The sequence below is a fragment of the Brienomyrus brachyistius genome, chromosome 15 (assembly GCF_023856365.1).
Source record: "Brienomyrus brachyistius isolate T26 chromosome 15, BBRACH_0.4, whole genome shotgun sequence".
Classification (NCBI taxonomy): domain Eukaryota; kingdom Metazoa; phylum Chordata; class Actinopteri; order Osteoglossiformes; family Mormyridae; genus Brienomyrus; species Brienomyrus brachyistius.
Window position 1 is genome coordinate 17,236,003 of NC_064547.1, and position 20,211 is coordinate 17,256,213.

Genomic DNA, 20,211 nt, shown 5'->3' on the forward strand with positions numbered 1-20,211 from the left:
AACTGGATCCCTATTAATCCTAACATTTAAAGTAAGACGAAAGGGTTTTGAATCCGCTCCCCCTCCATAGATTTGTCTCCAGATCTCAAACCCGATATTATATCTTTCTTATTATTATTGTTTATTTGAAAAATCATCTGGAGAATGAAAGGGAATTAGATTATGCTTTTAAAATTGTCATTGGACAAGATTTTACTGTTATTATTACTGTTCTTAGCAGTCTGCTGCACAATGTTTCAGTTGGCTAAATATTTTGAGTGCAGATTCAAAAGCATTATTTCACTGCCACTGGATGTGTGGTCTTTGGATTACAGGAGAAGTTCTGTTTATTTTTGTGTGATACTTACAGAATTCATAGTACTTTAATGTTATGGCAATCGGTCGCATAATGTGTGTCAACCAACCCCGTCTCGGGGCTGGTTGGCGCAAGTGCACCACATGTTTATAGCTGAATAAACTATTTACAGTAACCGTTTTCTGTAATCTAATGAGTCTGACTTTTAGCTGAGCTCTTAAGGATTAATGTGCATGTAGCTTGGTTATTATAATGTAATATTTGTCTGAGATAAATAGTACTAAATGGAAATTGTGCCAACCAGCCCGGTCTCTCCTACACCTGGACACTGTGCCAAATGTTAACTGTATTTAGTTGACTAACTATTTATGTTTTGTGTAAATATATTAATAGCTATTTTCGTCATCGTATACATAAATTTAGTGATAGTTATAATATGGCATAGTCATTCAAGGGAGAGAGCTATCAGAGATTACTTTTAGGTAGTGCATGTAACAGGCGGTATTTCTCCCTGTAACAGTGATGGGAGTTACGAGCCGGCACTGCATGGGCGTGCTGCAGTTTATACATAACACTAGATTCAGCTTTGTACTGATGTCGTATTCGGCCATAATGGATTGTGAAAAACAGCCCTGCATTACAAGACGCAGACGGGTTCCATTAATCAAAACCTCTTTCTGATAAGACAACACTTAGGAATATTAACAGAACCGAACACGTCACACAAGATGGAGTCTTGCGTTTTATTACCAAGTTGCATTTGTACATGGTATATGTGGAATTTAATATTTTAATAAAAATATTAGAACGCCGCGAAAAATAAATGAAATACTACAGTTGTAACTATATAGCCTAAAGGGAAAGAGAAAGTTAGCACAATGGTTGTTAAAAGCAGCTATAGTAAGTAAATGATTACTTGTTTGAATCCCGGGCAGGATTACACAATTGATTATGGTGCATAAAAATAGCTTCATCGGCACATTTATCTGCGGCAGCATAAGCAAATTCTTATTTTTTTCCGGCGCTGTGGGTCCAGCGGTAGCTTTGAAAGGGTTAAGGTACGAGGGCAAAAGCCACTGCAGAAGAAAGGCAGAAAACGCCAATCAGCCGCGCTAAATCCGTCAGCTTATTTGGGTGTCAGTGTATCAGGCAGCACTTTCAACTCCTCGGCCGTGTGAGGAGGCGACCGTCGAAAATAGCAGCAGTTTATACCGATTATTCTAATTTGCCCATTTTGATCCAGGGTGTCGACGTTTAAAGCGACGCGGAAGTGGCGCTTACTAAGTATGCAAGGTAAGCTGATTTAGGGAGATTATCATTTTTATATAAAAAGAAAAATATCTGTACTCGTAAGGGAGTTTTGTGCCGGCGCAAATTTAGCGCGTTTATCAGGATAACGAAAGTACAAGGCAGCATGTCGGGGCTGAATGCAAACATGTTTCACTTATAAGTGAAGTGATATCAAAATAAATACCTGCATTTGTGTACACGGACGAATTCTTTTTATATAACATGATTTCGATTTCATGTAATTGTTGCTGTAAAATTCCTGATTACATTTTGAATACAGTTCGCGTATTCGTCCGGCAGTAATCGCACAAGAGGGGACCCTGTATGAGCTATGACTTTTCTTTCTGCTCTCACAACCTTACTTTGGTATATAACTAACTGTCCCGGGAGCGATCGCTTCCGATCGGGGTAAAGGCACTCGGGCTGCCAGTGCGCTTCGGCGATTAATGGATCTGGCGAGCTTCGGCAGCTCGCTCAAAGTTCGCAGGGTCTCTCCAAACACTTATGAAATCAGTTTGACAGATTTTGGTGATTTAACTGCTCCGCCAACTGAATCTGTCACAAATAAGCAGAGAAACCGGTGAAATATAAACTTTCGGCTCGTTCTCGTTGATGACACATGCAGTTGTGTCGTACAACTCTCTGACTATTAGCCTAAATTACTGGAATATGTGTGATGTGCTTTTTAGACAGTTCACCACTGCGGCTATACGACGGAGACGGTCTGCTTAATGAACTTTATTCCCATGAAAAGTTTATTTAAATAAAACTTCTCGCAAACAAAACTTCATGGTTACGTAATATATTGCAGCGCCGTGAGTTAGGTCGCTGTAGCCTGATTACAGACTCATGCGTGCGATTTGAAAGAAGGTTTAAAACAAGGGGAATCACCGATCTTTGGGGGATTTGATTTTTTAATTGCTCCTTTAAAATGCATTGCCTCCACTTTCATACAAATGGTTTACACTATGTATCACATACATATTTACAGGAGGATGCTTCTTTAAGTTGTCAGCCTGACATTTTGTGCTCCTTTTCTAACCATCGGACGTACCTGTTGGTTTGCACGATTGCAGTAAACAGAGGTGAAACAAGCGGTATAACTGACTTGTTTTTTCTCCCCCGAATAGCAATGCGGATATTTCAGTCACCGTATCTAGTTGAGGTAGATCTGTGCTATTTTTTTAGCGTTTCTTGCGAAGGGTACGAAGAGAGTCTCCTTAGTAAAGTTAAATGGAGAATCGACTACAGTAAATTTCTTAGAGAACAGGTTATGGTCTGAAAACAACGGATATTGCAGAATTACTCTGCAACCAAAAATGCAAAATAAACAATACGACTTTAAGAAGAAACGGCGAGACAAAAATCATCGGCTGTGGAGCTGGTAGGCGGCTCAGGTGGTATATTGAGGCTCGGTAAATTCCCTTAAGTTTCCCCGGCAGTGTAATTCTGGTTTATTAATTTAAAACAATTTTATACTTTACAGCAAATCTACCTTGTCTGGAAATCGATCACAGTGAAACACTAAAAATGCTCATTTCCGGAAATATCCGTTTTAAATGTAAATATTTAAAATTAACTAAATACCCACATTTCGGTTATTCCACATTCTTTTTGATTGATTTATACATTGTTAAGTAATATTAACTATTTAATACATTTGACAGATGTAGGATATTGTATAATTCATACATAATTTATGAATATTTTGTAGAGTATATGAGGTCTGCCTTAAAAACAAATTGTAGTGGTTACACACTTAAATTTGTGACTATAGTGACCGTAACATGAAAAGTATTTGCAGTCTTTATGCAACATATTTAGCATTTGTATATGTGAAACAAATGGTTTAATAAATTGAAATCATACCTGCATGAAACATACTATTTTATTTGGACATGCTGTACCAGAAATTTTTGTTTTCAAGTACAAGAGAAATGTGGCTGCATCGCCTGACGGGATCGCACACTCTGGGTTGCGTTAGGTAGCTTGATCAGGAGCGCACTGGAATTGATAAGTAATAAGTAAAGACGTTAAACGGAGTGTTAACTCGTCCCCTGAAGATGTACTTTTGAGAAATGGACGCAAGCCTCAGGGAGCTTTTAGAAAAATCTCAGTTTGGGGGGGGTTTAAAATGCAGAGTAGTGGGGGCAAAAGGCGAAAACACAGACTATTATCTGAGTTATACAGAAAAGGAGGCAAGGCGTGGACGTAGTCTCAGACCTTTTGTCCTGTTATGATTTTCAGACGAGAACCACATAGACATTCTGTACCTTGTTCCGCTGTTTTTCACGCCTGTGCAATGGTTTGTTTCTTGGGGAAAGCCCATTTATAAAGGTTAGCTGCAGTTGATATATCAACTAAGCTATACATCAGCAATTACCATGTAATTATTTTATATAAAGCAATCTGTTCCCCTTTAATACATAGAATCGAGAACTAGCGGACCATGTTTGAGTGAGAGTACAAAGCTGGTGTTTGTTGTCCCAAAGACTGGTTATATTTATTTACTTTTCTTCTCATGGGGAAATGAGTGATCGGTCACTTCTTCCTGGATTATGGCTTTTGACCCTTTCCATCTTTGTGTTAATAAACGGTGGAAAGACTTCATGCTACATTTCACTTATTTGAGTGATATATATGACCCAGGTCAATCATACAAATGCCTGAAATATATGTGTGTGTGTTTTGATGTGTGTATGTTTGTTTATTTTTTTATTTATTAAGGGCAGTTTGTGGCTCTGTGGGCTAAGCCTGTGTGCCTGTAATCAGAAGGTCGCAAGGTTCAAACCCAGCCTCAGCCTCAGCCTCAGCCTCAGCCTGTGGGTCCTTGAGCCAGGCCCTTATCCCCCAGCTCCCTGGGCGCCACTACAGGTGGCAGCCCTTCGCAGACAACTTACTCTATGAAAAAAGAGCAAGTTGTGGGAGGCGTAAAGACAATTTCCCTACGGGGATCAATAAAGTATCGATTATTATTATTATTATTTATATATATGCTCTGTTGTGTGATTGGTCAGTTGCCCTGGTGACAGAATAACCGGCAGGAAAATGCTGAGAAAAGGAGGGACTGATGGGCTGAAGTATCCCAGCCAGTTACTACAAAGTCACGTTTCTGGGACTCCAGAGCAGTTCTGTTCTGCTCATGCTCACTGCGCTTCACTGGAGGAGAACAGGGTCAGTCTGGATCACCATTCAGAGGTGCCCTTGTCACCCGACGTCCGTGAGCTCGAGGGGAAGGAAGACCGTAACGATAGCAGAGCAAACTTACGATCAACCGTTGAGATATCGCCAGCAAAGTGCATCACCTGATGTGATTATTACTTGCTGCCCTTGAACGGTTTAACTTCAGATTACATGCTACAAATGGAAAATCCATCATTCATCATAAAAACAAAACATAACTGTTTCAATATGACCTTCCTGTTAGGCGTTTATGCAGATCAATGAATGACTTTAAAGCACTGCTTACCCCAATCCTGCCCTACAGTGGAACTTGAGAAAAACTACGTTGATGCAGATGTTTTGTATGCTTACACCAGTTGACCATGTGGATCTAATTTTTTCAAATATATCATTGAAATGATTAGGTATTTAATACTAAGTTTATTTTTAGTAACTGATTTGGTCCAGTTTGTCTAACGAGAGTTGGTATGTACACAGTATCGACAAAATTGAGACACCTGGCTGTTACACCTACATGAACTTTTATTACCTTTTGCAGCTGTAACAGCTGCCACTCTCCTGGGGGGGCTTTCCACAACATTTTGGAATATGTCGGGTGAGAATTTTTGCCCATTCATCCAAAAGGGCATTTGTGAGGTCAAGCTCTGATATTAGACGTGAAGGTCTGGCTCAAAATCTCCGTTCTAGTTTGTCACAGCATGTTCAATGGTATTGAAATCAGGGCTCTGTGCAGGCCAGACAAGTTCTTCCACACCTCACTCAACCATGTCTTTATGGACCTTGCTTTGTGCACAGTCACGCAGGAACTAAAAAGGTCCTTCCCCAAACTGTTCCCACAAAGCTGAAAGCAAAGAATTGTCCAAAATGTCTTGGTGCGCTGAAGCAATAGGAGTTTCCCTTCACTGGATCTACAAGGCCCAACCCCTGAAAAATAACCCCATACCATCATCCCTGCTCCAGCAAACTTTACAATCAGCACAATGCAGTCAGACAGGTAAAGTTCTCCAGACAACCGGCAAACCCAGACTCATCCATTAGACTGGCAGACAAAGTGATTCATTACTCCACATAACACAATTCCACTGCTCCAGGGCCCAGTGTTGGGGGGTTGCTTTACACCACTGCATCTGACTCTTGGGACTGCGCTTGGTGATGTGAGGTTTGCATGCAGCTGCTTGGCCATTCCATGAAATTTGTGGTGCATAGTGTTTGCGCTGGAGTTAATGCCAGAGAAAGTGCAGAGCTCTGCAGTTACTGAGTCAACAGACTGTTGGCAACTTTTACGCACTATGCACCTCAGCACTCAGAGACCCCGCTCTGTTACTTTACATGGTCTGACACGTCATGGCTGATTTTCTGTTGTTCCTAAATGCTTCCACTTTGCATTAATACCACTTCGAGTTGATCGTGGAATATCTAGCAAGGAAGAAATTTCACAAACTCACTTACTGCAAAGGTGGCATCCCATGACAGCACCATGCTGGAATTCACTGACCTCTTCAGAATGACCCATTCTTTCACAAATGTGTGCAAACCTGATTGCATGGCTGGGTGCCTGATTTTATACACCTGTGGCAATGGGTCTGAATGAAACACCTGAATTCAGTGATTGAGAGGCGTGTCCCAACACTTTTGTCCAATTAGTGTATTTTGGAGGAATGCTATACTCATTGTCCTTCTCTGTTTCATTTGGGCCATTAGGCATTTGGGGGTTTAGTGAGGTTTATTAGAATCTATCCTTTCAGGTGAATTTTTGAAGAAACCTGTCAAAATGAAAATGCTGTTTACCGTTGTACCCTAATTAAGGGTGCAACAATCAATTGTAATAGATATATTGATTTCTTAAGGCCACAATTCGATTTAATTGACTCAATTGACAAATTTCAATTCATATTATTAAACCATGAAAATATGCCAAAAGACTGCAGAAAAGTCAGTGAAAATAAAAATCTTTCACAAAGCAATTTAACGGGCAGAAGAAATCCGGAACATTACAGTACAATGTGTGTAGTTTAGTACATCTGTGTTCCTATTTATCTAGAGAGTAAGCTATACGTATTCAGAAATAGTCTTTTGTTGTTAAAGTACAAATACAAGACAGAATGTTTCTTGTTCAGAGCTTTTTTTGTGATTTCGAAACATGTATAGTTGTTAAAGTTAAAATGAAAACTTAAAGAAATCTTTTTGAATTCAGATTACTTCCACTAAAAAGGTTATGTTTCACTGTATTGAAAATATTTTTACTTGTGTTGGTTGGCGGTAGGTTTGCAGATCAAGTTGCCTCACGCTGATTTTACATTTAGGCCCACAAGCTAAGTTCCACTGAGCATCACAGGAAAGCCATTGCCTGTGAGTGAGTTTGCCAGCAGGAAGTCACAGCTATGAAACTGGCGATCTAGGAAATCACAGTAACGTCACAGGGCATGCCATCTCATTAATGCATTTTAATTTGCTGATGGGTTACACTTGGAGCTCTCATCTGGGAAAAGTAATTGAGCACCAAAGCCTCCCTTTTGACCCAAGTAAGGATGACACATCATGGTCTCTCTTATTGGCCAGTGTCTGAACATCACGGCTAGCTGCGATGGAACTGGGCCGCCAACTCTGCGGAAAGATGATAACCCGGAGGGGCGCCGTCAACGGGCCAACGACTTTAAGAGGCCTGGAAGTACATTTCTACCTACAGGACAAACTTCCCCTGAAATACTCCAAGGTCTGCTATTCTGCTGAAGACCTGTGTGTTGAGGCAGCCAAGAAATGTGGTAAGACACCTTCTCATGGTCTGCAGCTTTTCGGAAAAAAAAAACAAACACAAAATGTTTATTTGAGAACATGGGCCGTTCGGCATCAAATCAAACTGCGAGAACTCTGAATTGTATAAATTGATACTGTTAGACTTGTGGAACAGGCCTGTAAAACTTATGCTGAAGAATTGGTGCTGAGATGAGTGTGTGCGGAAGGAGATGGAGATAGCATGACTGTTTGGGTCAGGGCAAAGCAGGAGGTTTCCTTCTGTCTAGTCGCTGGAGAGTGGCTAGGAATGAAGTCAAGCTGCTTCTGAGCAGAGTTACTCAAGCAAAATCTGCTTTAGTAACATGTCAAAGAGAAAGCCAGAGGTAGAAGACTTTCAGTCATCTATGAAATTCAGAGATGGCTTGGATAGTGTGAGCCCGTCGTGTGATAAATCTCTTCAGCTTTTTTTTTTTTCCACAAAAAGGAGAAGTGAAATTTGCGTTGCCTGGCTGTCAGTCGACGTTAAATTTGCCAGCGACCTTAGTAAAGCAGGGGGTGTGGTGTTTACCTCCACGGACTGGCAGCTGCCTAGAAACCGATGTGCCATACAGATATAAATACTCCACTTTCTGGTGACATCCCCCCCCCATCCAGGTATTTCTCCTTTGTGTCACAACCTGTTTGCGCTGTATGATGAGAGCAGAAACCTGTGGCACCCTCCCAATCATGAGATTGAAGTCGACGAGGGCAGCTCACTGAAGCTGCACTACCGTATGAGGTAAGTTGGGGCGGGGGGGGGGGGGGGGGGGGGGTACGACGTCAAACTCTCTGGGTGATAAACATAATAAAGATTATGACTGTGGTCACATTGTGACTTTACATGAAAAAGGCAACCACAGTAAAATAAGATGTAAATGTGACTATTATTGAGAGTATATCGAACATCAGGTGCTACATGATGAGGTGGACGTTGTGGTCCCACCTTGCCCCCCAGCTATAAACTGGCAATGACAATTAAACTGCTGGAGCTTATTCAAAGTATGTCACCACTGGTATGTTTCCTCAAACTTGTGTGCCTGTGTGCCGTGACATGGGGCCATTGTGAGCCGCAGTGATGATTTAATGCCTGTCAAGGTTATATCACACTGCATATTTTCCCCGAAGGGCGGCTCCGTGACCCAGCCGGTACCACCGCTGTCTGTCATGTGACTTTTACCCTGGCTCTGCCCTTGTGTTCCATGGCTTTCTTCCCCAGGCTCCAGTTCCAAGGTGTGGTTCGTGCCATTAAACATTTGCGTGTGGGTGTGTCCGTCTATCTAACCAGTAGGAGAAACCTGTACTGAAAATAGATTGAACCATAAAGCAAAATTCTGACATGTGGCACGGTCCTTTGTGGATTTCCATTGATCTTTAAAAAGACACCTGTGTCACACACTGACCGGATACTCATGGACCCCAGCCTCAACAATACCTGAGTGTGTAGCAGCACCCTATTCTCACCCCTAACGGCTTTGCAGCATCAAAACACCGACTTCCAGATTCAAGAGTGGCTTCTCCCCCCAAGCTGCATGCATCATGAGCAGTTACACTTCTGCGATATTACTGAACTCTGCAGCTGATATGAATAGCGTCTAAGTGTCACTCATCTTACAGATCTAACCATCCAGTGTGTTTGTATGTAAGTCACTTAATTAAGTCGCCCTGGCTAAGGGCGTCTGCCAAATACTGTAAATGTAAATGTATGTTTTTTTATTGCATATTGTTGTTCATTGTACTGGGTGTAGCTGAGCTAGTGAACATTCCAGTGCACTTGTGGCACATGGCCAATAAAACAATGCGAATGTAGAGCAGAGGGTGAATAACAGGCTTAAATGTGAGCTTGTTAATTGGTTTGTAATCAAGTTCAAGAAATGCTGTGCTAGAAGCTGGCGTTGCCCTCTGCTCCTCACGTTTACCCCCTGCCAAATGAGTTCCGAGGGCACAGTGAAATTCTTATGCCACAGTTGCAGGGTAGGGGACAGGTGCATGAGAGGACAGGGTGGATAGCAGTGCAATGCAGGACAAGATGCTGCAGGACATGACAGTGCAGGACAGACAGCAGTGCAGTGCAGGACAAGACGGTGCCATAAGAATAAGTAAACTAAGTAATATGCCCCATGGATCCAACACTTGTCAGGGTAGATGATTGTCCTCTCCGATGGATTTAGATGGAGCTTATTGGAGACTGTGAATGGATCCAATTTACAGCAGGAGTGATCTCCCCTTGTCTTTATGGAACTGTTGGAATGGGGTGCAGGTCACATCTCTGTTCATGGGGTAAGGGACAGCAAATCTTTGTGAGGCCTGTAATGTCCTGTGTGTTTCAGTTCTAAGAGGAGGGTCACAGAGGACACTGATGAACTTCTGCCCACTGATAGCTGGGGTCTTTAACTCCTCTTGGGCCAGTCTGCCTGCCCCATGTCGATCCAGGACGGTATCGTTGCGGGGTTTTGGGACTCGACTGGACTGTTGTAATTTGCACGGCTAAACACGCACGTTCATTTTTATCCAAAAGTGTGGAAGGATGAACGAGGTCATCTCTATAAGTATGTGGGATGCACTGAGTTGTAAGCATCAGACCGCCCCCCCCCCCCCCGGGGTCGGTCACATGTTCTGGTACGGAATTAATTTTTTTTTATACTGAACTTCCTGTTTATAGTGCCTGCAGCACACAGTGGGACTAAAAATGAAGTCACAGCTAAGCAGACAAGTTGAGTTGCTCGCTTTCGTGTTCCGGGGATCCGCATCTTGCCTGCCTCACCTGAGAAGCCGTGCTGTGCTCTCGGAAAAGCAAGCTGTAACCCCTGCTTGATCCCGAAGGGCAACGGCCTCATTCCGGTTACTCTCGTCCCTCTTCCAGGTTCTACTTCTGCAACTGGCACTGCACAAACGACAGCGAGACCCTGGTGTGGAGGCACTCTCTCAGCAAGCAGACGGGCCCCGGAGGAACGCCGCTGCTCGATGCTGCCTCCCTGGAGTACCTGTTTGCACAGGTGACTGCGGAAGGCGGGAAGGCAATTTGAAGCACTGATCGCAGCTAACTGAAGCTGGTCGTGCTAAAACACGCGGTGGCCCGTAACCACAGGGATTTCGTACCGATATGCCTTTTCTAGGGCCAGTATGACTTCCTGAAAGGCCTGGTGCCGGTGAGGAGTCCCAGGAACGAGGCAGATGCTCACGACATTGAAAACGAGTGCCTTGGCATGGCAGTGCTGGCGATCTCGCACCGTGCCCTCAGCCAGGACCTGCCGCTGTCGGGGAAGGTGGGAGATGTCAGGTGGGTAGCCATTCCGTTGCTGGGCAACATGCATTTTTCCTTTGTCAAAGATCTAATTGGAATAATTACAGTGATTCTTAATGTACACAAACTGGCATCTATCCTCAGCTATAAGAAGTACATCCCAGAGAGCCTCAACAAGTGCATCAAGCAGCGCAATGTCCTCACCCGCGTCCGCATCAACGACGTCTTCAAGAACTTCCTCAACGAGTTCAACACCAAGACCATCCTGGACAGCAGTGTGACCGCACATGACCTGAAGATCAAGTACCTGGCCACGCTGGAGACGCTGACCGTCGGCTTTGGCTGTGAGGTCTACGAGACCCACGGACTGCGCATCTCTGCCGAGAGCGAGAAGTGGCTCCAGGACGGAGTGCCGCCGGTGTACGAGGTGAAGGTTTCTGGAAACATGGGAATAATGTGGCGAGGAAAGCCGACCAAGGTAAGACTCCGTGGATCGAGGTTTGAAGGCATTAGTCGGTTTTCAATAAATTAAACACCTAGCTAAATGTAATCTGCCTACGTCAGACGTTAAAACAGGTTAAGATGTCATTTTTTTCCCTCTTTAAATACACAGAGCGTGCAGCCAGCCAAAGGAAAAAGGAAATTAAAGAACAAGGGACAGGAGAGACAAGTAAAAAATGAGAAAAATGACAGTGATGGCTGGATTCTGTTTTCGGACTTCCATGAGATAACGCACATCGTCATCAAGGAGGCGGCCCTCACTATCTACAAACAGGAAAACAAAAAGATGGTAAGATATTTTTTCACAGGGGTTTTTTGGGCAGATCGTTGGCTGTGGATTCCCAGAATCCCCTTCTCCACGCACACTCTGGGTATCTTCCCACTGACTCGGTTGTTGTTGTTAAGTGCAAGTATTCTTTATTTTCGGCCTTCATCTGTTTTACGTAACTTCGCAGGTGGAGACCGCTGCGTGCATTTTAAGATCGCCGTGCTTGGTAGGGCAGCGTGCCTCTCGTGGTGTTTTCAGATCGCTGGGCTCGTAAACAGCGCGGACGAGCACATGCATGTTGCATGCTAGATCGTGAGCTGAGATAACGGGAGGCAAGGCTGCCTGCCAGCAGTCGCTTTCAGTCACGGTGCTGCCCGTCAAAACAGAGGGGTCATTGTGTCCTGACGCTGACAGTGGTTTTGCAGGCTGTGGCACAGTGAAGATGGCTCCTATCACGCCTTTTCTCCAACCCTCTCCCCTCCTCCCAGGACCTCCAGATGGCCTCTAGGGATATGGCGCTAGCCTTAGCAGCCCTGGTGGACGGCTATTTCCGTCTAACTGTGGACGCCCATCACTACCTGTGCACGGATGTGGCGCCGTCCTCCGTGGTGAGGAACCTGCAGAATGCCTGCTATGGCCCCATCAGGTAATGTCCTGGTGACCAGGCTGCTACTGGCCTCTTCTCCATCTTGTGTCCAAGGGCCACACCAAAGGAGTTTGTGATGATTAGCATGTAGCGGTTCTTCTTACCCAGTGCCACCCCGTCCCTCTCCTTTTCCCTGGCCTTAATCTACCCGCTCCTCCAGCACGGAGTATGCTGTCCACAAGCTGCGGCAGGAAGGCAATGAGGAGGGCATGTACCTCATGCGCTGGAGCTGCACTAGCTACGACCACATCCTCATGACGGTCATCTGCGTAGAGGTAAAGTTTGCGGTTTGCAGGGCCTTGTAGCGACGCTCCACTTGCCCCGTGAGCTTGCCGCTCTATCCAGAGACGCGACTCATACTCCGTTGCAAATTACATGCAAAAATTTGACTGTGAATATACAAATAGGTGGGACTGGATGCACACAACTTTTCAGAGAGGAAAAACTCAAGTGGGGCTTTAATGTTGAACGTTGGATCATTGATCCAGTGATGTACAGTGGCTCAGAATAACCTTCCACCAACTCCGTAGTGCAGTGTTATGTATTCCTAGACTTGTGCAAATCACAAGAGGTTGTATATGAGATGACTACACACAAGTAAATAGAGGTGAATGTGTTGCATACACAACATCGTATATATACACATACAAAAAAAAAATCACATTTAGAAAAGATTTGTGAACATGGTTGTGAATTTGAGCCGGGTCAGCCTTGGGTCAGCTGCTATCCTTCGCTCTCCCCCTACCCCTCAGGCCGGCCCGGTCCTGTCCAGGAATGGACGGCAATACAAGAACTTTCAGATCGAGGTGGGGAAGCAGGGCTACGGGCTATGCGGGACCGACGCGATGTGGCCCACCCTCCCGGAGCTCATGGAGCACCTGACACTGCAGTGTCTACGGACCGACGACATCAGCTTCCAGCTGAAGAGGTGCTGCCCCCCCCAGCCCAGAGGTGTGTGCCGAGAGCTCTAGGAAGTTTCCCAAAACCATACACCGCTCTCAGACCAATTCCCGGCGAGTCGCACTGATGTGCAAAATATCAGTGTGGGAGAGAGAGAAAGGCAAACAGATTCAAAGAGGCCAGTCAGGCGATGGCATCCCAAAAGGTTAGAGTAGCGTGTAATGGGCGTTGTTGGGGGAAACTGTTATATCTCCCCTTATGGGTCACATTTCAAAGAAAGTACACTCTCCCTGATAAGAGTGACTAATCTGACCTTTCCGTTGTTGCGCTTACAGTGAAAGGCAGCATTAAACTGCTCTAGTGTTGCAGTGCAATACAGTCTAACTGCTGACTGCACTGGTTTTGGGCATCAATGAATCCTTTCCAGAAAACTCGACTGTTTTTTATGAGCTGCAGGCCTCCTCTGCGTGACAGTTTGGTCTAGTGATCTCGTTCTGTTGTCGCTACCCGCTTTGCATCCGCTGTCCTCTGAAAACCCTCACGTTTAGAGGTGGGGGTGGGGGGGGAGAGGGCGGTTCCTATTTTCAGTGTTTGTTTACCTTACTCAGCTCCTCATGTTGACCGCATGTCACCCCAAGGGGCCGCTAAAGGCAACGCGCATATTCTGCATCCTTCCTCTCTGCACAGGAGTGTGAGGTGCATGCGGGGGAGGGTGGGGGGGGGGGCTGCTTCACTATGGTCCTGCCCCCTGACCTTTAAATTGTTTATGTGTGCCGTGTTGTGGGCCAGATATTTTCACACACTGCCATGTCGCTGGCACCCCTGCTCCTCACCCCCCCCCCGCGAGCACGGCAGCAGCCCCACTCCTCATACGCCCATCCTGTCAGCACCCGTGCTAGCAGGAAGCATGTGTAGTAAATGCGGTTTCCCTCCAGCTCACGACTCACGTCTGTTTGCCTCAGACACGAGTCTTGTAAAACGATCCCGCGCCTGCGATAGACGCCAGGAAGTTTTCACGTTTGTTTGCTTCCCCCGTTAAAATGCACCTTTCTTTGCTGCGGTGGCAGGGATCAGCTCCGGAAATACCTCCGGATTTTTTGCATGGTCTGCCGTCGTGCTGTCATGTCGCATTTCAGGGCTTCTGAGTCGCTGTCTTCCGAGGTTCTTTTTTTTAATCACGGAACAATGTGGCTTTTAAAAAAAATCCGGCACTTGTACACAATGTTTACATGCATATCAAAACTGAAAACACATCAGACTTTACATGGTATCACTTCATGCGAATTGTACACAAGCTGATTTTGTTGTGTCTGCATGGTACTTAATCCTTATGTTGTTGTGTTAAACCTTCTCTTTATTGTTTTCCAGAAGTCTCCAACCTACTGGTGATGACTAAGAACAGAGTTCATGACCCTCCGCCCCACTTGCAAGTCAGTCAGCTGAGCTTCCACCGGATCCTCAAGGACGAGATCACACAGGTACTATATTGTGCACGATCTTCTGCTGCAGCAAGGGTGTGGAAGGCTTGACCACCCCCCCCCCCCCCCATCACACCCGCTAGGGAGAGCACCTGGGCCGAGGGACGAAGACCAACATCTACGTGGGCCTCCTAAAGAGGAAACCCGATGAAGATGAGATCGACGTCGGTAGCTACTCCTCCCAGGAGGTGAAGGTGGTCCTGAAGGTGCTGGGGTCTGGTCACAGAGACATCTCCCTGGTGAGCTTTCCTCTCCCAGAACCCATCAGTGTCTCCCCTCTGCCTCCATGTCCCCTAACGCTAAGCTTCCCTGCCCACAGGCCTTCTTTGAGGCAGCCAGCATGATGCAGCAGGTGTCCCACAAACACATCGTCCTGCTGCACGGTGTCTGTGTGAGAGACCTGGAGAGTAAGTAAGATCTGAGGGCCTTCTCGATGCCAAACCCCATGATTGGTCTCTTGTGTTATTATTTTTTTTTTTACTGTTACAGATCTTTACCATACATACCCTAATATTTCCTCACTCGAGATCTTGGTAGCACCCGTAGAAATCTAGGATAGCTCTGAGTTTTTGCGGTTTACGTTCCGGTTCCGCAGCGTTTTCCTTTCGGTTTGTAGGATGTGCTTTTCCCCCATTGTGTGTCTGTGCTCTCGCTTCACATGCAGACATCATGGTGGAGGAGTTTGTGCAGCTAGGGCCCCTGGACCTCTTCATGCGGAAGCATCGCAGCCACCTGGACACGCCGTGGAAGTTCCAGGTGGCCAAGCAGCTGGCCAGCGCACTCAGCTACCTGGTGAGACGACTTGAGGCACACATGATGGGGTGCTGGGGGGTATTCGGTTCTTGTCAACCCTCCCCAGTTGAAATATTCAATATGGCACAGTTTGGAAAACTCTTTGAAAAGAGTCAAGTCAGGCTTCTGATTATTGGATTTGTCCTTCATGATCCTGGATCTTTCTTCTTCTAGGAGGACAAAAAGCTGGTCCATGGTTACGTCTGCACCAAGAACGTTCTGCTGGCCCGGGATGGCCTGGAAAGCAAGGGTGGACCTTTTGTCAAGCTGAGCGACCCAGGCATCCCTGTCACCGTGCTCACCAGAGAAGGTCTTGTGGACTTTTTCAACATTCCACGTTCAGGACATTTCACTGCTATTTGACGTAGGAACCATGGGAACTCGTGTAACTAGAAACACCAGTAGAGGTCTCAAGCAAGATTCTGGTCATTGGTAGACTTTAAGAGAAAAAGGAGATATGTGGGCAGCAAGGTGACCGAGGTCCATGTTGGGTTCTTGCCTCTCCAGAGTGCGTGGACCGAATCCCCTGGATTGCTCCGGAGTGCGTGAGGAACCGGACAGACCTGAGTGTGGCAGCAGACAAGTGGGGCTTTGGGACCACCCTGTGGGAGATCTGCTATGATGGAGAGGTGCCACTGAAGGACAAGAAGCTCACCGAGGTATGAATGTCCGCACCTCAGCGTGTCCTGGTAGGAGGTGGGCGTGATGGCCCAAGTTTGACATCTCACGTTGCATGTTTGTTCAGACTTCAACCCCGCAGCTACAGCTGGTGCCGTTGGCATGGTACCAGAGCAACAGCATAGCTACAAGCTAGCTGGTGGTGATCGTAGATCGTAGATACTTTGTGCCATGGGCTAGACAGAGCATTCGATCATGCAGTGACCTTCAGGGGTAGAAGATGTCGATCTCTGCTGCATGTTCACCTCAGAAGCCACAAATTCAGCTCCATTAACATACAATGTGCTTATGATCTTACAAGCTGGCCAACTGTGGATTAATTATTAAACTAACAGTGAGTCATGGCAAATACTTGGAATGTAAAACGGATTTTTCCAAGATCTCCCTTCAGGAGGTTTCGGAACCTTCTTGAGTACTGTAAACAGTAGCTGTTCCTGTTTATGCCAAAATGGATATCTAAAGGGAGGGGGGATCATCCTGTGATGAATTCCCTCATGACTGACCCCGCCTCCTCTGGCAGAAGGAACGCTTCTACACGGCTGAGTGCTCTCTGGCTACGCCCAGCTGCAAGGAGCTGGCCAAGCTCATGGTACACTGCATGAACTACGACCCCCGCAAGAGGCCCTTCTTCAGAGCTATCGTGAGGGACATCGAGATGCTCGAGGAGCAGAGTGAGGGGAAATTCTCCTTTCCAATGTAGTTCCACCATAGAACTGGCAGTATTAGTTTCCTCAAGGCTGGTCTCTGCTACTGAAAGTTGCTATTGTTTCCGACGGTTTCCCCTCGTCACTGTTCTCAATACCCCACCTTGTGGCTGTCAGGAGTACTGCAGTCCTACAAATTATTTAAAATTATATCTACAAAAACGAGCAGATCAGCAACAGCCTAAAGTGCTATGCATGTTTATCCGTTTGTTTTTATATTCCACATCTTATGGAGGAAACTTGTTACTTTAAGTGAAAATGAATAAACATGTTAATGCTAGTTGGAACAGCCTCTTGAACTTACAGCTGCTTGTTCCAGCTCCTTAGCCGCTATGCTAATTGCAATGCGTCGATCTTCATGAGGAAACATGCTGCTGTATCATGCAGACCCACTAATCCAGCCGGTACCAACCATGGAGGTGGACCCCACCGTCTTCGAGAGGAGGTTCCTGAAGACGATCCGAGATCTGGGCGAGGTCATTTTTATTTTACTTCGTATCACGCAAAGCAGTGAGTGACAAGCTTTTGTTTGGTCTTATGAACCTGCTGACTGTGTGACACAGGGCCACTTTGGAAAGGTGGAGCTGTGCATGTACGACCCCCAGAGCGACCGCACCGGCGAGCTGGTGGCTGTCAAGTCCCTGAAGCCAGAGACGACGGACGAGCAGAGCTGCAACCTGCAGCGTGAGGTTGACATCCTCAAGGAGCTCTACCATGAGAACATCGTCAAGTACAAGGGCATCTGCAGCGAGCAGGGTTGGTAACTACAGCTACAGCGACAGGGGGAAGGCGCACGCACCCCCACTCACACGGACTTCCCCCGTGTCACTTCCTGTTTAGGAGGGCTGTCTATCAAACTGATCATGGAGTACCTGCCAGCCGGCAGTCTCAAGGAGTACCTGCCTCAGAGGAAGGCACAGACGGACCTGCAGCGGCTCCTGACGTACGCCGTGCAGATATGCAAGGTACGTGGGCCGTGATTGTGCTGCAGGGCGTCCCTGGGAGCAACAGGTCTCAGGGTCACATGACACAGCGCCGCACCAGGGAAGAAGCCAGCAGCCGTGCTGTGGGCATTGCAAAAGAATCCAACAAATAATTATTCAGTACAACTAACTCATTTGCACAGCTGTCACGCTAAATTAAGTACCGGTAGTTAAACAGCAGAGGGCAGAAGTTCCTTGATCATCGGCTCAACAGCAGAGCATGAGTGAGCTGCATTTCCTTAAGGCGTATTGTGCCGTTTTCCACTAGGGAATGGATTATCTGGGATCCCGGAACTACATCCACCGGGACCTGGCCGCCCGGAACGTGCTGGTGGAGAATGAGCACAACGTCAAGATCGGGGACTTTGGCCTGACTAAAAGCATCAAGGACGGCGAGGGCTACTACACGGTCAAGGACGACCTGGAAAGCCCCGTCTTCTGGTGAGAATCACCCCCAACGCCACGCAGCCTTAAAATCGTCACGCGAATCTACTGATGGAGGTTCGGCTGAATCGCACTAGGAGCCCATCTGCATTACGTGCGATCTTTGGCATCTCGTACCTACAAGGTCTATCTGGGACACTGATTTTTACCAGCCCCGACAATCTGTCCACAAGGAAGAGCCTGCAGATCTCTCAGCACCCCCTGGTGTTCAGGATGGAACTGCAGCCTCCAGAAAAATACCGCCACCAACAGCATCCTCTCGGTGCCACATGTTGTATCCGTGGCCTTGTGTCCTTTGTGCCAAAATCACATTTTGGACCTGACCCTTCCTCTTTCCGCTCTCCCCAGGTACGCCCCCGAATGTCTGGTCCACTGCAAGTTCTACCGCGCGTCGGACGTGTGGTCCTTTGGTGTCACCTTGTACGAGCTGCTCACCTACTGCGAGAGCGGCTCCAGCCCCATGGTGGTATGGTGCCCCCGTCGTCCCCGACCCGAATGCAAAGGCAGGGGGAGGGAAGAGCTTGCAGTTTCTTTCAACCCATTTTGCAATGATTCTGCTCCAAATGTCAGACTGGTGAGGCACAGGGGGGGCGGGTGGGGCTGCTCGGTTCAGGCGGCAGATGGCCCTGGTCGCGGCCGAGGGTGATGGGTGACTCAGCCAAGGAGAGTGTCGGGCTGTACTTGTGCCTGACGGAGAGACACGCCCCCTTCCCTTGAGCCACATCTCCCCTCAAAGATAACTACCACCAGTATGAGCCCCAGAGCCCCCTTCCCCCATTTCTTGGATGGTCTGATGCTTAGATGCCCTGTCCTCGTGGGTTTCAGATGTTCCTGAAGATGATTGGCCCAACCCATGGTCAGATGACCGTCACCAGGCTAGTGAGGGCGTTGGAAGAGGGGAGGAGATTACCGTGTCCCCCCAGCTGCCCAGAAACGGTACAGCGGGGGTTCTCGCCATAGGGGAATTAAAGAAGGAGGTGCTGCTGCCATGCCACCACTTGCCTAATCCCTCTCTCTCCTCTGGCCAGGTCTCCGTCCTGATGAGGAGGTGCTGGGATAACTGCCCGGAGCAGCGGGTCACTTTCAGGGAGCTGATCGAGGCTTTGCAGCCGCTGGCGGACAGGCAATAGGAAGTCGGCGGACCTTCATCAAGCTCTAAAGGGGATTGAACTCTGCGCAGCGACAGACTCCTCGCTCCTTTTTAAAATAACCACGTCTTCGTAAATAGAGCAGCTTCTACGGGATTTACCGCCAGTGGCTTTACGGCTCGCAGCAGTGCAGACGAAGCAGGCCGTCCAGACAGACATGCTATTTGAAACTGCTCACGTCGCATTCAACTGCATATATCGGTGACCACCCATGGACACAAGATGGCAGCAAATCCCACCAATTCACAAAAGGGAAAAACAAACGCTCACCTCACGCCCTGCGAGTCGCAAATCGAAATTAAAATTAAACGGCAGGGCTCAGGTGATTATGGGTCCAAAGTTTGTGCTCGTTTTATCTGGGAAATCGGAAACATTCCGCTGTGTGCAGAACGTTGTGAGCGATGAAACTGGGATGATCAGGACTTACCAGAAGCAGGAGCAGCGGCGAGGCGAGGCGAGGCGGTGGTGCTGATGATGTGAGATGCAGGACGGCAGCCAGCAGAGCTGAGAAGCTGCGGAGAAGCTACAGGCTCCATTAAAGGACACCACGAGTGGGAGAGCCGAGGGAGACGGACGCCGGCGAGAAAAGCACACCAGTAAACGTGACTGCGACTCCATTTCCGCCATTTTTATTCCAGAATGTAAAAGAAAAATGCCTCTCCGTTTGGGAGAGGAAAATAAATTTCGACAAGGAAGATGGTAATCGGCTGGGCAAAAAAAAAAAAAAAAAAAATGTACATAAATACACATTTAATCCAATTAAATAAAAGTCATTTAAATGAAAAGCACTATTAAACATTGATTTTTAAATATGCATGCTAAAATTACAATTTCCCTAAAAATAGCTTATTCACAGTAAAGCAATATCAACCTATTCTGGATATAAAA

At 46.8% G+C, this 20,211-nt stretch overlaps 1 protein-coding gene across 1 annotated transcript; it reads left to right on the plus strand.

Moving 5' to 3' along the window:
• Window positions 1-1,191: 1,191 nt before the first annotated feature.
• Window positions 1,192-20,108, plus strand: jak1 (Janus kinase 1). Its single transcript, XM_048976181.1, has 24 exons — window positions 1,192-1,588; window positions 7,328-7,530; window positions 8,156-8,279; window positions 10,401-10,533; window positions 10,654-10,817; window positions 10,926-11,259; window positions 11,395-11,571; window positions 12,039-12,196; window positions 12,357-12,471; window positions 12,949-13,147; window positions 14,465-14,574; window positions 14,658-14,813; window positions 14,894-14,981; window positions 15,239-15,366; window positions 15,541-15,676; window positions 15,874-16,025; window positions 16,565-16,715; window positions 17,136-17,224; window positions 17,312-17,504; window positions 17,589-17,713; window positions 18,000-18,172; window positions 18,524-18,641; window positions 19,001-19,111; window positions 19,204-20,108. The coding sequence occupies exons 2-24, from the start codon at window positions 7,353-7,355 to the stop codon at window positions 19,303-19,305; spliced, it is 3,414 nt and encodes a 1,137-aa protein (XP_048832138.1). The 5' UTR covers window positions 1,192-1,588; window positions 7,328-7,352; the 3' UTR covers window positions 19,306-20,108.
• Window positions 20,109-20,211: the final 103 nt, after the last annotated feature.